The 15,015-nt window shown below is 37.1% G+C and overlaps 1 protein-coding gene across 1 annotated transcript in view; it reads left to right on the forward strand.

Moving 5' to 3' along the window:
• The window catches only part of ULK4 (unc-51 like kinase 4), a 195,042-nt gene that overhangs the window by 12,654 nt on the left and 167,373 nt on the right, over positions 1–15,015 (forward strand). Inside the window, exons 8-13 of the mRNA XM_081346237.1 lie at positions 1,406–1,481; positions 1,607–1,702; positions 3,400–3,521; positions 3,637–3,706; positions 4,007–4,088; positions 6,258–6,362. Of these exons, the coding sequence (XP_081202363.1) occupies positions 1,406–1,481; positions 1,607–1,702; positions 3,400–3,521; positions 3,637–3,706; positions 4,007–4,088; positions 6,258–6,362 (551 nt within the window). The remainder of the gene's footprint in view (positions 1–1,405; positions 1,482–1,606; positions 1,703–3,399; positions 3,522–3,636; positions 3,707–4,006; positions 4,089–6,257; positions 6,363–15,015) is intronic.

Here is a 15,015-nt window from a genome sequence, read left to right on the forward strand (position 1 = left end):
ATATCAAGACAGCTCTATCTAAATTTCCATAACAATGGTAGTAGCCACATTTAATATATTAAATAGATATCCCTCAAGCAGAGCCTGGAAATGGGACATTTTATTTTTAATCTAAAACACTTAGTATACTATTATAGGAAAAATAATCTGTCCTGCCTGTAGGAAATTGGCTGGTATGGATGCTCCAAGAGAATCAGGTTATCTTTTGCTTGCTACCTCAGCTTATTTCTAGTGCTCAGTAGGACAAAAGGCGCAAAAGAGGCAATGCACTTGGACTCAATGTTCCAGATAAGTGATGTATTTAAACCTGGTAAGGTATGAAGAGTGGGACAAAAATTATCCTGGCTTTGTTCTTTTTTCAGAAATTCATTTTTTCTCCTATAACGGTACATATTCCAGTGTCTTATGATAAAACATTTCTGTAGATTTACTTGTTCCAGCAGTCCGGCCTGGCCTGATAGCTCTTGGGGTTTCATTTGTTTTTACTATTGTTTAATTGTATACCTACCTTGCTCTGTACACCGCCCCGAGTCCCTCGGGAGAAGGGCGGTATATAAAAACAAATAAATAAATAAATAAATAAATAGTTCAACTACCAAGTGCCAATTGGAAAACTGCAGACTTAGTTATCATTGATTAACAAAAGAAAATGAGAAAAATGATAAATTACAAGACTCACATTTAAATTTATCAATTCTGCTTCACATAATTTCTAGCTGAATATATAATACCAGTCTGTTAGTATAACAAAGCTGTGTTTTGCTATTCTAGCATTTGTAACATTAATAATTAAGATGCCATAAAAACAGCTGGGGAAGAATATTTAGGAGAAATGTTGGTTGTAACTCTTAGGGAATATTTGAAGAGTAAATGTATTTCTATGGTAATATTCTGGGGGAAGAAAACCAATTAGACATTAGGGACATGTTTCAAATTCAAGGTGAAGTGGGCATTTATCAATCAATATTCTGTAAAAATGGCAGCAGCAATTTAATTAAAATGAAATAGTACATAACATACATATTTAGTCTGTTGCAGTTATGCTTTTATATCACTGTGCCAAATATTTGTTTTAGAAATTAGTCAGATCAATAATGAGAGATGAAAAATGATGTTATGTTCTCAAAATAATCAATTTTATTGCTGTCTAACCCAATGAAATGTTTCTGGGACTTCTACATACATTTTTTCCCCTCCAATTTTTGGAAATAAAGGTTAGGAATTACTGTAATAATCAGATATTTCCCTAAATTGCTGAATTTGAGATTCTTCAAATATCGTCTTCAATCAGAAAATATTTGAATTACTTTTTAAATTGTATTCATAATTCATTGTTTTTAGAAGTTTGTTTTACTTAGTAAAATCACCTTTTTGTTATGAAATACAATATGTATTTGCTTTTTAGAATCAGCACTTCTAAAACCCTCTTCAGATTTTCTTAACCTGCTTGACTCTTTATTTGAAAAGGATCCTCAGAAAAGGTGAAAAGTTATTTCATATTAATATTCATATACTAGTATATATAACTTTTAAAAAATACACTTTCTAATATTTAAATTATCTTTACTTGTTGGATTTTAAAATAAATATTTCAATTGCATTAAAGATCAACTTGGACACAACTATTAAAGCATCCTTTTTGGCAAGATGCCTTTATCCAAACTCCCACTGAATCTGTTTCCAGCCAAGATACAAATAGCAGGTATGGTACACTGCATAGAATTACTTATTTAAAAACTATAACTTATTTAAAAAGATCTGTGATATAATTATTCTTTTGAATCTGTCAGTTATACTAATCTTGCTAGTATCAACTTTACAATGAACCAGGCTGCAGCCATCTTGCTCGTTCTAGGTTGCCACAAGAGTGGGAACGGGTGTGGAAGATTTCTGCTAGTCTAAACATTTTACTGTCCCGTGGAACTAAGGTAATTTCTGTCGGTTAGGTGGGGGGGTGAGCATTTGGTTAGAAAGTCTACCAAACTATTCTATTGGGACACATAACTGATTGCATAGCAATGGGGTGGGAAGTTTAACTTTGTAATAGTGTTTCTCTTTGGAAGGGATTCCAGTCTTGGTTTCACTTTTGACTGTGCCGATACTATCTAACCAATAAACATGTTCTTTGAGGAATTCTCTAGCCTCGGAGTTCTGATTTATTTGGTCTCTTATTGGAACCATGACAGCTAGACATTATTCTATAATTTATTGTTTATAAGACTTACGAACATTGCATAGTCAAATATGTTTTCTAGGCAACAAATAATAGTACAACAGAAAATTGACAACAGAGTAAATAATAATTACAGAGCTGAAATACAACAGCTAAACCACTACAATATATATAAGCTAAAATGTTTAGCTCTTTGTGACAAAACGATTATTGCAATGGCTCCCATATAGTTTAGAAATATTAGTAAGATTGAAAATGTTTGAAAAATTATATGGTTAAAAAATTCTGGTGTATTCATTGCTTAGTTGTTAAGAGCTATAGCCATACTATAAGGCTAAACTTCTTTTTCATATGGAACATTGGTTCACAATGAATGATTAGTTTGTAATATTTCTTGAAATAAACTTTCTCTATTGTAAGATAGTTAAGCTATAGAAGTGATATTGTGAGCAGGGCCCATGAATGCAGGTTGTATTTGTATAGAGTTTTTTGGCAGCTATTATATGTATGATATTGTGCAATTAGGTTCTGAATCTGTGAATCAACTTGAAACCTCAGATATGAGTTCTTGTCATGGTCCACAAAATGCAGGACACTGATTTCCTTCTTAGTTAAAGACTCTAGCAGGAACTCCAGCCAGATTTTTGCAGGCTAAGGGTCACATTTGGTCTTTTTGATATCACACATCCCAAAATATGTTTAGGGCCAGAATAAAAAAGTACAATTTTATTTCCTTTTCCTTTAATGAAAGTTAAATATTGTTAATATTATTATTCACTGGTCATCTATTTAATTATTTTTACTTTTAATTGCATTAATTACATCACATTATAATCTGGAAGTAACCTCGGGAGTTCTTTTGAGGCCCTATCAAAGCCTTTTGAAGTCTACTAAGGGAAGATTTCTTCTGTTGTGAGAAGAATTGCACCTGGAAACACATTGACAGCCACTGCAGCCCACAAAGCAGTGGTGTTACATATGCTGACTTACACCAGTTACAACCCTTGCAGCTACATTCTGCATCAACTGAAGTTTTCAAATGATCTTCAAGAGTACAGTAGCTCTATGTAAATTCTTTCTTTGATTTAGTGATAAATACCAAAATTATTATTTTCAACTATATTATGAATAAAGTAATCTATAAATAGTTTCCCCATTGTTAAAGTTCTTTTTAAATAAAATGCATTTTTATATTAACTTTACTTAATTGCCCTTTATTTAAACAGTAATGAAAATGCCAAGATCCCTGAATCTGGGAATTCTGAGAAATGTTCTGAAAATAAAAAAATATCAGAATTTGTGTTCCCAGGAACTGAGAACACCCTTTTAAATAAATCTTTCAAACTAGGTAAGATTATTGTTTCAATACATTTATAATTTATATTCAGAAATAAAATGCAAGATTGAAATGCTATCTTTTGATACTTGTTCAGATTGATTTCAGTACTGGGTTTTCTTGGCAGAAAGTCCAGAAGAATTGCATCCTAAAAGTGCTGTTGATGGTGAATCAAATGAATCCATATTTCTTCTCAGGTATGAAAAAATGTGTAGCACTTTAGACAATTGATGAAGATTAAAATTTCTTATCCTATAAGAAGAGAAATTCATGTTAGAATTACTCATCAAATGAGAAATAAAACAATGTTGTTAAGAATTGTATTTATAATCTGTTAGCTGTATGGAAAAGTCTCAGGGAATGGGCAAACAGGAATAATACATGGGAAAATCTTGGTTTGATTAGTCTGTATAAGCAACAATTTTGAAAATGTTCTGATTGTTAAATATGCATGAAATAATTAGAATTATTTCTTTTTCTTCCATTTGTACTTTTAGTTCTCAACCCATCCCTAGAATTAGCACTGTGATTCTGTCTTCAAATTCAGCACAGAGAACTTATGAAAGTCCTACAGCAAAGGTAGGATTCCGTGCCCCTCCTCCCACCTGAAGTTAGCATGGTTAAGTATGAGGCATATATGTGCACTTTTCCAAATGACATTTGCCACCCAATATAATATTTTGGGTTAAATTCTGTAAATAAGACTTAACAAACTTATTAAAATCTTATGACACAACATTTACAGTTGCAAGAAAAAGTATGTGAACCCTTTGGGATTACGTGGAGTTTTGCATGAATTGGCCATAAAATGCGCTCTAAACGTCATGTAAGTCACAATAGAAAAACACAGTCTGCTTAAAATAATACTACACAAACATTAGCTGTTGTCATGTTTTAATTGAACATAACATGTAAACATTCACAGTGCAGGGTGGAAAAAGTATGTGAACCCCTAGCCTAATGACTTCTCCAAGTGCTAATTGGAGCCAGGAGTGAGCCAACCTTGACTCCAATCAGTGTGATGATATTGGATGTGTTGTTGACAGCTGTCCTGCCCTTTAAAAACACACATCTGTTTTGGGTTTACTGGTCTCAAGAAGCACTGTCTGACGTGAACCATGCCTCGCAGAAAAGAGCTCAGAAGACCTACGATCAAGAATTATTGACTTGCATGAAGCTGGAAAGGGTTACAAAAGTATCTCCAAAAGCCTTAATGTTCATGTGTCCACGGTAAGACAGACTGTCTACAAATGGAGAAAGTTTAGCACTGTTGCTACTCTCCCTAGGCGTGGTCGTCCTGTAAAAATGACTGCAAGAGCACAGCGCATAATGCTTAATGAGGTAAAGAAGAATCCTAGAGTGTCAGCTAAAGACCTACAGAAATCTCTGGCACATGCTAACATTTTTGTTGACACATCTACAATAAGGAAAACATTAAACAATAATGGAGTACATGGGAGGACACCACGGAGGAAGCCATTGCTGTCCAAAAAAATATTGCAGCACGTTTGAAGTTTGCAAAAGAGCACCTGGATGTTCCACAGCACTACTGGCAAAATATACTGTGTACAGATGAAACCAAAATTGAGTTGTTTGGGAAAAACACACAACACTATGTGTGGAGAAAAAAAGGCACAGCACACCAACATCAAAACCTCATCCCCACTGTAAAACATGGCGGAGGGAGCATCATGGTTTGGGGCTGCTTTGCTGCCTCAGGGCCTGGACGGATTGTTGTCATTGATGGGAAAATGAATTCCAGAGTTTATCAGGACATTTTGCAGGAAAATGTATGACCATCTGTCCGCCAACTGAAGCTCCGCAGAGGATGGGTGATGCAACAGGACAATGACCCAAAGCATACAAGTAATTCAACAAAACAATGGCTTCAACAGAACAGAATACGCCTTCTGGAGTGGCCCAGTCAGAGTCCTGTCCTCAACCCGATTACACTGAAACAGTTTTGTGAAGAGGAGTGGTCCAAAATTACTCCAGATCGTTGTGCAGGTCTGGTCTGCAACTACAGGAAACGTTTGGTTGAGGTTATTGCTGCCAAAGGAGGGTCAACCAGTTATTAAGTCCAAAGGTTCACATACTTTTTCCACCCTGCACTGTGAATGTTTCCATCTTATGTTCAATTAAAACATGACAACAGCTAATGTTTGTGTAGTATTATTTTAAGCAGACTGTGTTTTTCTATTGTTGTGACTTACATGACGTTTAGAGCGTGTTTTATGGCCAATTCATGCAAAACTCCACGTAATCCCAAAGCGTTCACATACTTTTTCTTGCAACTATTTCCATCATTTATATTGAGAGAGTAAAACCTAACATGGCTGTTAAACCTGTCAGAACTGTTTAAAAATTGTTACTACTTGGGAAATAGCAACAAATATACATTTATAAGTCTCTTCATATATATAAATAATTTTCTGTTTCTTTTTTTACTAAAAACCAGCCTTGTTAGAAACAAAATTAAAAATTAACTGAAGATTAAAAGGGCACAGTAAAACAGAACTGATTCTAAAAATTTGAAATGCAGTCAGGAAAGCTAGGGCGAAAAGGTGCCTGGGAATAAAAAAACCTCAAGCAATAAAGACTTACGAAATAGGAGGGGGATCATAAGGTAAACTTTCACGTTGATATTTATGTTTTCAGTCTTTCATAAATGAAGTGTCTTGTACAACATGTATTGTTTGCTTGTAAGGGAAGAATAACAAATAGAAATGATAATTTTACATATTATAGGTTAAAAGTGTACACTGCAGTCAGCAATCTATGGAATCCAGAATGAAAGAACTGATCTATGCAGAATCTGATCTTTCTGTGACTCCTATTATTGACAATCCAAAGGTATTTCAGAAACTTCTTACCTACAAATTTGCTAATATATTCAGAAACATTATAATATGCTTGATATTTTTGCCTAAGATTAAGACATCATTCACTTTTAATATTCCCATCTAATGTCTAGTTCTGGTTTCTTCCTTTCAATGTGGAAATCACATTAGTGGTTAAATAGTTTGTATAACTAATATCATCTCACTTTAATGAAAAGACTTAGCTTTTAAAAAATTAAACATATGAAGTAGAAAGTATTTTGACAAAGTGGCAACCAGTTAAAGATATAATAATTCTGAAAGTTGATCTGTTAAATAGGGAAAGAGCCTGAACAGAGGCCATAGAAGATGCGTGTATTTATAGATATGGATAGTCCTCATCTTAAGAAAACTTTTCATGAACTGTTCAAAGTTATGATGGTGTTGAATAGGGGAGGAATATAGTACTGCATCTCTTGAGTTCCAGTGATTGTAATGTTTGAACTGAGTCACATGATCATGATCTAGGTGTTGGATGACTGGCTTATGATTATGATGTTGCAATGAGTTGTAGTCATATGATTGTGAATTCCAACATTTCCTTGCAAATTTCTACAAGCAAAGTCAATGGGAAAGCTGGCAAAAGTTGCTCTCTCTTCCAATGCTTTTTCACTTCTGTTGTGTTCTGTAGTGCTTGCTTCCAGTGCTACCTGCTGGCCTGCTTGTCTGGGATTTCTGCCTCTTCCTGCGTAATGACCCATGAGTTCCAGCTGTAACCAGGATAACCAAAATTGCTGTCAATGGAGTCACATGACTTTATAATTTATGACTGCATAACTTAGTGATAGAAAATGTCACAATTGCCTTTAGAGCAATGTCCAAAACATAACATTTTGTTACCAATAATATACTGATACAATTCCTAACATCTTTTCATAAATTGTTTAATCACAAGATTTTCTAGGTCAGCTCCTAGCAAAAATACCACTTTCAAAGTATAGGTAGTTCTCGAGTTACTAGCATAATTGGGACTGGACTATGGAGATTCTGCTATGAGTCATAAGACACACATGTCAGTGCTGTAATAACTTTAAATGATCACTAAACAAACGGTTTAAGTCAAGAACTACCTGTAGGCTGAGATTATAAAAGCAGGAAACCATATAACAACAAAAAGAATCTATATTTGAACATTTGGATCATTGTAATAATAAAATTTACTCATTTATATAAAATATTTTAGGATTATAAAGAAGTAATTCTATTTTTTTAGCCCAGTGATACATTACTGAATACATTATTTATTTTTTTAATTTTATATCCCGCCCTTCTCCGAAGACTCAGGGCGGCTTACAAGCTTAGCAGTAGCCTTCATTCTATGTATATGCCTGCTTATTAGGGCTTTCACACACACCCCAAGCGGCATTATAGGTAGTCCTCAAGTTTTTACCATTTGCTTAATGATTGCTTAAATTAATGGTAGCTTCAAAAAAATGCCATTACCTCCCTCCTTGTCCACCATCACAGGATTTTTAATCTGGATAGTGAGCGACTTCTTTGCATTTATAACCAGTTGCCAAGTGCCCCTCAATCACCATTTGTAATTTTTTTTCTGCCACTCTGGGGAACCTGGCAGGGAAGGTTGCAGGCTGCTGCCACCTGCTATGAAGACTCCTCATCTCTACTGGTTGCCAAGAAATTTGAGATATGTGCCTGCTTGCATGGAGCTGAAATATTGAAGCAAGCACAGAGCTGAAATGTGTCAGAGAGCTCTGTCAGGGAGCTCTTTTAGTCAGCTGTCAGAGACGAGAGGGAACTGAAATCCAAGCAGAGGTTTTAGCCCCTGAGCAGAGAAATAGCACAATAAAATAAGGAAGGTAGGACATCTCAAGTAGGTGGCTGAAAATCCTTTCTGAATTTTAGTAGGGAGGATTTTCTGTTCCTGAGCAGAGACATTGCACACTGCTTGCACCAGGCCTCCCAGGGTTTTCCCAGCCCTGTGTGGCACCCGACGTTCCTTGTCTGGAACTCCATCCACTTTAAGGACCTGCAAATTTGCTTAATGACTACAAGCAGCAGTTGTGAGATTATGGCCATTGAGTAAAGCAGTCTTGTGATGTCTTGCTTAATGATTGTTTTGTTCAGTAACCAAGGTTTTCATTCCAATTATGACTGTAAGTTGAGGACTACTTGTAACACATATATACCACAACTTGTGATTCTAATGTTTTCTGCCAATTAATATATATTTATAAGAAATCTGCAAAGTTATGGTAAAGAATGAAGTGATCTTGTAACTGAAAGACTTACTGATCAGTAAAATAAAATCAGACATTTATATTTCATTATTAACATTCAAAGCCTGATAGCTCAGGCACTCTTTTGAATCCTTACTTTGATAAGCATCATTAAGTGCTTATGTATTTTGAGTAATAAATCAAATGTTTGAACTAGTTTGCTTCCAACCAGGTCTGTTGCTATGACTGACAATGAGGTAATCTGGTGGTGTTCAAGTCCTGTGTGTTTATATCCCTTATTAGTGGCGTCTAGAATACTCAGACAGGATAGACAGTGACCATAATAAAAGCTTTTGAAAATGAATGAAAGCTGTGAAATAAAACCTGGCATAACAATAAAAAAGAATGCAGAGTAATGTGCATTCCCTGAAAGGACTAATAATAAACAATAGAATAGGAACAAAATAATTTCTATAAATAATATAAATAGCAGTATTACAAGAGTCATTTAAGGGAACTAAGGCTTGTCTCCATGAATGTAGGTCTATATTAAATGAGAAAAGAGAATTTATCTTGGGGAGAAATCTACAGTAACTGAAAATGGTTGGGTTGTAGAAGGTCTAAGATCCGAAGAGAAATTGATTTTTGTAGAGTGCTTAAATGCTTTTCTTTTTTTAATTCAAATACAAATATACAAACATAACAAATATAAATCTAAATAAAAAACAATTTTGTTGTTGTTGTTAGTTGCAAAGTCGTGTCCGACCCATCGCGACCCTATGGACAATGTTCCTCCAGGCCTTCCTGTCCTCTACCATCTTCTGGAGTCCATCTAAGCTCACGCCTACTGCTTCAGTGACTCCATCCAGCCACCTGATTCTCTGTCGTCCCCTTCTTCTATTGCCCTCAATCTTTCCCAGCATTAGGCTCTTCTCCAGTGAGTCCTTCCTTCTCATTAGGTGGCCAAAGTATTTGAGTTTTAGCTTCAGGATCTGGCCTTCTAAAGAGCAGTCAGGGTTGATCTCCTCTAGGACTGACCGGTTTGATCGCCTTGCAGTCCAAGGAACTCGCAGGAGTCTTCTCCAGCACCATAGTTCAAAGGTTTCAATTCTTTGGCGCTCAGCCTTTCTTATGGTGCAGCTTTCACTGCCATACATTGCAACTGGGAAGACCATAGCCTTGACTATACGCACTTTTGTTGACAGGGTGATATCTCTGCTTTTTAGTGTGCTGTCTAGATTTGCCATGGCTTTCCTCCCAAGGAGCAAGCTTCTTTTAATTTCTTGGCTACAGTCCCCATCTGCAGTGATCTTGGAGCCCAGGAAAATAAAATCTGTCACTACCTCCATTTCTTCCCCATCTATTTGCCAGGAATTGAGAGGGCCAGATGCCATGATCTTGGTTTTCTTAATGTTTAGTTTCAACCCAAGTTTTGCACTCTCCTTCTTCACCCGCAACAAGAGGCTCTTTAGTTCTTCTTCACTTTCTGCCATTAGAGTGGTATCATCTGCATATCTTAGGTTGTTGATGTTTCTTCCAGCAATCTTAATTCCAACTTTTGATTCATCTAGCCCTGCCTTTCTCATGATGTGCTCTGCATATAAGTTAAATAGGCAAGGCGACAGTATACAGCCTTGCCGGACTCCTTTCCCAATTTTAAACCAATCAGTGGTTCCGTGTCCAGTTCTCACTGTTGCTTCTTGGCCCGCATATAGATTTCTCAAGAGACAAATAAGATGGTCTGATATGCCCATCTCTTTAAGGACTTGCCAGAGTTTGTTATGATCCACACAATCAAAGGCTTTAGCATAGTCAATGAAGCAGAAGTAGATGTTTTTCTGGAACTCTCTAGCTTTCTCCATGATCCAGCGTATGTTGGCAATTTGATCTCTGGTTCCTCTGCCTCTTCGAAATCCTGCCTGTACTTCTGGTAGTTCTCGATCCACATACTGCTGGAGTCTAGCTTGTAGGATTTTAAGCATAACTTTACTACCAAGTGAAATGAGTGCAATGGTGCGATAGTTTGAACATTCTTTGGTACTGCCTTTCTTTGGAATTGGAATGTAAACTGATCTTTTCCAATCCTGTGGCCACTGTTGAGTTTTCCAAATTTGCTGGCAAATTGAGTGTAGCTCAATTTTACTGCATCGTCTTTTAAGATTTTGAATAGCTCAGCTGGAATACTGTCACCTCCACTAGCTTTGTTGTTGCTCAGCTTTTCTAAGGCCCACTTCACTTCACATTCTAGGATGTCTGGCTCGAGGTCAGTGACCACCTCATTGTGATTGTCAGGGACGTTAAGCTCATTCTTGTTTAGTTCTTCTGTGTAATTTTGCCACCTCTTCTTAATCTCTTCTGCCTCTGTTAGGTCCCTGCCATTTTGGTCCTTTATCATGCCCATTTTTGCATGAAACGTTCCTTTCATCTCTCCAATTTTCTTGAAAAGATCTCTGGTCCTCCCTATTCTATTGTTTTCTTCTATTTCTTTGCATTGTTCATTTAAGAAGGCATTCTTATCTCTTCTAGCTATTCTTTGGAATTCTGCATTTAATTGGGCATATCTTTCTTTTTCTCCCTTGCCTTTCACTTCCCTCCTTTCCTCAGCTATTTGCAAAGCTTCCTCAGACAGCCATTTTGCTTTCTTGCATTTCTTTTTCTTTGGGATGGTTTTGGTTGCTACCTGTTGTACAATGTTGCAAACCTCTGTCCATAGTTCTTCAGGCATTCTGTCTATCAGATCTAATTCCTTAAATCTATTTGTCACCTCTACTGTATATTCAACAGGGATATGATTTAATTCATACCTGACTGGCCTAGCGCTTTCCCCTACTTTCTTTAATTTAAGCCTAAAGTTTGCAACAAGAAGCTCATGGTCCGAGCCACAGTCAGCTCCTGGTCTTGTTTTTACTGACTGTATAGAGCTTCTCCATCTTTGGCTGCAGAGCATATAGTCAATCTGATTTCTGTGTTGACCGTCTGGTGATGTCCATGTGTAAAGCCGTCTCTTGGGTTGTTGGAAAAGAGTGTTTGCTATGACCATCGTATTCTCTTGACAAAATTCTATCAGCCTGTGCCCTGCTTCATTTTGTACTCCAAGGCCAAACTTGCCTGTTATTCCAGTTATCTTTTGGCTTCCTACTTTAGCATTCAAATCCCCCATGATGATAAGGACATCATTTCTGGGTGTTAGTTCTATAAGGTGCTGTAGGGCTTCATAGAACCGGTCAATTTCATCCTCTTCAGCACCGGTGGTTGGGGCATAGACTTGGACTACTGTGATATTGAATGGTTTGCCTTGGATTCGAACTGAGATCATTCTGTCATTTTGAGGATTGTATCCCAGTATTGCTTTTCCTATTTTTTTGTTGACTATGAAGGCTACTCCATTTCTTCTGAGGGATTCTTGCCCGCAGTAGTATACCTGATGGTCATCTGAATTAAATTCACCCATTCCTGTCCATTTTAGTTCGCTGATACCTAAGATGTCAATGTTTAGTCTTGTCATCTCTTGTTTGACCACGTCCAGCTTTCCTTGATTCATGGATCTTACATTCCAGGTTCCTATGGAGAAAAAATCTTTACAGCATCGGACTTTCCTTTCACCACCAGACATATCCACAGCTGAGCGTCCTTTCGGCTTTGGCCCAGTCGCTTCATTCTTTCTGGCACTACTTCATTGAATTACGCAAGCCCCTTCGCCACGACAAGGCAGTAATCCATGAAGGGGCCCTTCTCCTGTAGATCTTCTTTATTGATGATTCTGTGCTCCTTTATTTTCTCCATTGCCTCCTCCTTTGTTTCAACTCTATAAAACCTTCCACCGTAAGAAAATTTCAAAAAAACCAGATATCCCCAGCTGTAGTTAATGTTATTTTTCGTCAAAATTTAACAAACTTGATGCATCTTTCTCCTCCATTGTAAAGTCTCATTGCATAAATCTGGAAAAACCTGTATCTGATGCCCCCCCAAACATTATAGACAACATGTTTCCCAATTTAGTGTATTAGACCTATATACCGCCCTTCCCCCGTAGGACTCAGGGCGGTTCACAAGGATTTTTAAAAGAAACAATACCACAATACGCGTCAATTGCTCTTTTTTTGCGTGTGACCAAAGTTGCACCACAATATCTTGGCAATTTTCTTCCCAACCTTTTTGGGCCGACTCTATGTATTGCATCAATATCGTATCTTGTAAAGGGGACATCTGGGAGGATCGAGGTAGCCCAATCCAGTACTGCTTGAATCAATTTTGCTTCATTTTCTTCACTTTTCTCCGGATATCCACATATACATAAATTTGTTCAGCGCTGACGATCATGTATCTAAATTAAATCCTTTTTCACCTGATGCATCATAGTTGTCTTATTGTGTTCTCCCACCTGAGTCTTCACTTCTGTAATATTTCGTGTCATGTCCTGACTTTGTTTTGCCAGATCTTTTATTCTTACATCCATATTGTCCATTTTATCTTTTATTTGCTTCAAATTCTCCTTTATATTTGTCTTTATTTCTTTTATATTTACCGGTATCTTCATTTTTCTTAACTCGTGTAAGAGAATATCAAGTTTATCTGGTTGAGTCAGTGACTTCTCAGGCAATTTTTTCCTCACATCCATTTCTAAGGCTTTTTCCACTCGAATCAGATGTAAATCTGAAGGTCTAAGGCAGGGGTGTCAAACTGCTGGCCCGCAGGCCGGATGCGTCATGTGGAAGCCGCGCCCACCCCATTGCCGGCAATGGCAAAACCATCCTGATACGTTGTGTGATGTCATGTGACATCACGAGTTTGACATATCTGGTCTAAACCCTTTCTGCACTTTGGCTGCATTTTGACATGCAACCACCAAAAAGAGCTCTTAACCTTCTAAGAATTTTTACACAGTCTATAGTCCATACATGTCACTTCCTCCCTTTGTCTTGTCCTTATCAACTTATCTACGTTAAAGCAACATGATGGAAATAAAAAAATCCAAAGGCAGCAACTATCTTTATTACACACACCCATTGCTTTTTTTGTAAAAGAAAAAGGTGCCGGAACTCACACATGTCATACAACCCGCCTTGCCTACCCTACAAGGTTCCATCCAAAAAAGGTGCCGGAACTCCGTTCTGAGCGTTCTATGAGAAAAAAAGCCCTGCACATGGCGTATCAAGGCTCTGTCTTAAAGGTGTTTAATATTTTCACTTTCTCCAGATCTCAACACTTCGACTAGAAGGAGGGAGTAACAGGCCTTTACACTGTACACACTGTACACTTATAGATCAGCTATTATCTTTTCAACTGTAATCCTTTAAACTCTCTCCAAATTCTTTCTTCTCTTAGTCTTCAATCAAAGGGCCCCTCCTCTCCCCATCAGCCTTCAAAAGCCTCTCAAGTCTCCTAGTCAAAGATCCAAATTCAAAGCTTCTCTGGGAGAATGTCCAAAACTGAATCAAATACAATCCAAACTTCAGGAGGAAAGCAAGGGAAGTAACTCATGTTTCACAATCTCTTAAATTTTCATAGTCCTTAATTGGGTGTTATATTTCTTAATCAATTCTCTGTGATGGTCCGGAGGAGGCAGAAATTCAGTATCCATCGTCCATTCAAGCTAGGTCTGCCCCCCCCCCTTTTAAATGCTTTTCCATGAACAGTTTCTATGTGGGAAAAGTGCACGTTTCAACATTACTGAATCAAACACTTCTTTAAATGTAACAAAATTACTTCACTATCAATGTGGACCTGAAACAAAGGTCATTGTAAGGGTTACACATAACATTAGAAAGAGAACTCTGCCATTTTAATGTCTAAAATGGAAGTGAAATTTGAGCATAGCTCTGGAATGCAGAGTCAGGTACCAAAGGAATCAGATTCTGTGGGAGTTCTAATCCTTAAGCCTAGAGGTGATTCTTGCATATAAGAAATGGGGAGGCTAGCCTGCTCCCATACTCTCAGCCAATGAATATAAATGACAGATAGATAGCTATAGCCGTGCACTGCCTCTGAGGTGTCTTGTACTTTGTTAGGTAGAGAGTCAAATTGCCCAACACCTCCCTTCTTAGGATTGAAGAGCATTTAGTTCTTTTGGAAAGTAGTAGACAGAACTCCTGTAGAAGGGAAATAAACAAGAGGTGTGGCAGCATGAATTAGAAAGGAAGGCTGAAATGATTCTCAGAATTAAGGTAGGAATTTCAGGAACTTCAAAACTAATCCAGGTAAGATTGAATCAGACTGGAACTCCTGATTAAAGGATTTGTTACTTAGGTAGTCATGGGTAAATGTTTATATAGGTAGTCCTTGACTTACAACCATAATTACTGTCATAAGTCACCACCCCACTTGATATTATGAGTAATCACCACTGAATCACCACTGTCATTAAGCAAATCCGTTGTTAACAATGGGCATTTTTTTTAATGGAAACTGGAAGTAAACACTAGTTTTTACCAAAAAAAGTCATAAATCACA

Source organism: Vipera berus (genome assembly GCF_964194415.1).
Source record: "Vipera berus genome assembly, chromosome: Z".
In the NCBI taxonomy this organism is placed as follows: domain Eukaryota; kingdom Metazoa; phylum Chordata; class Lepidosauria; order Squamata; family Viperidae; genus Vipera; species Vipera berus.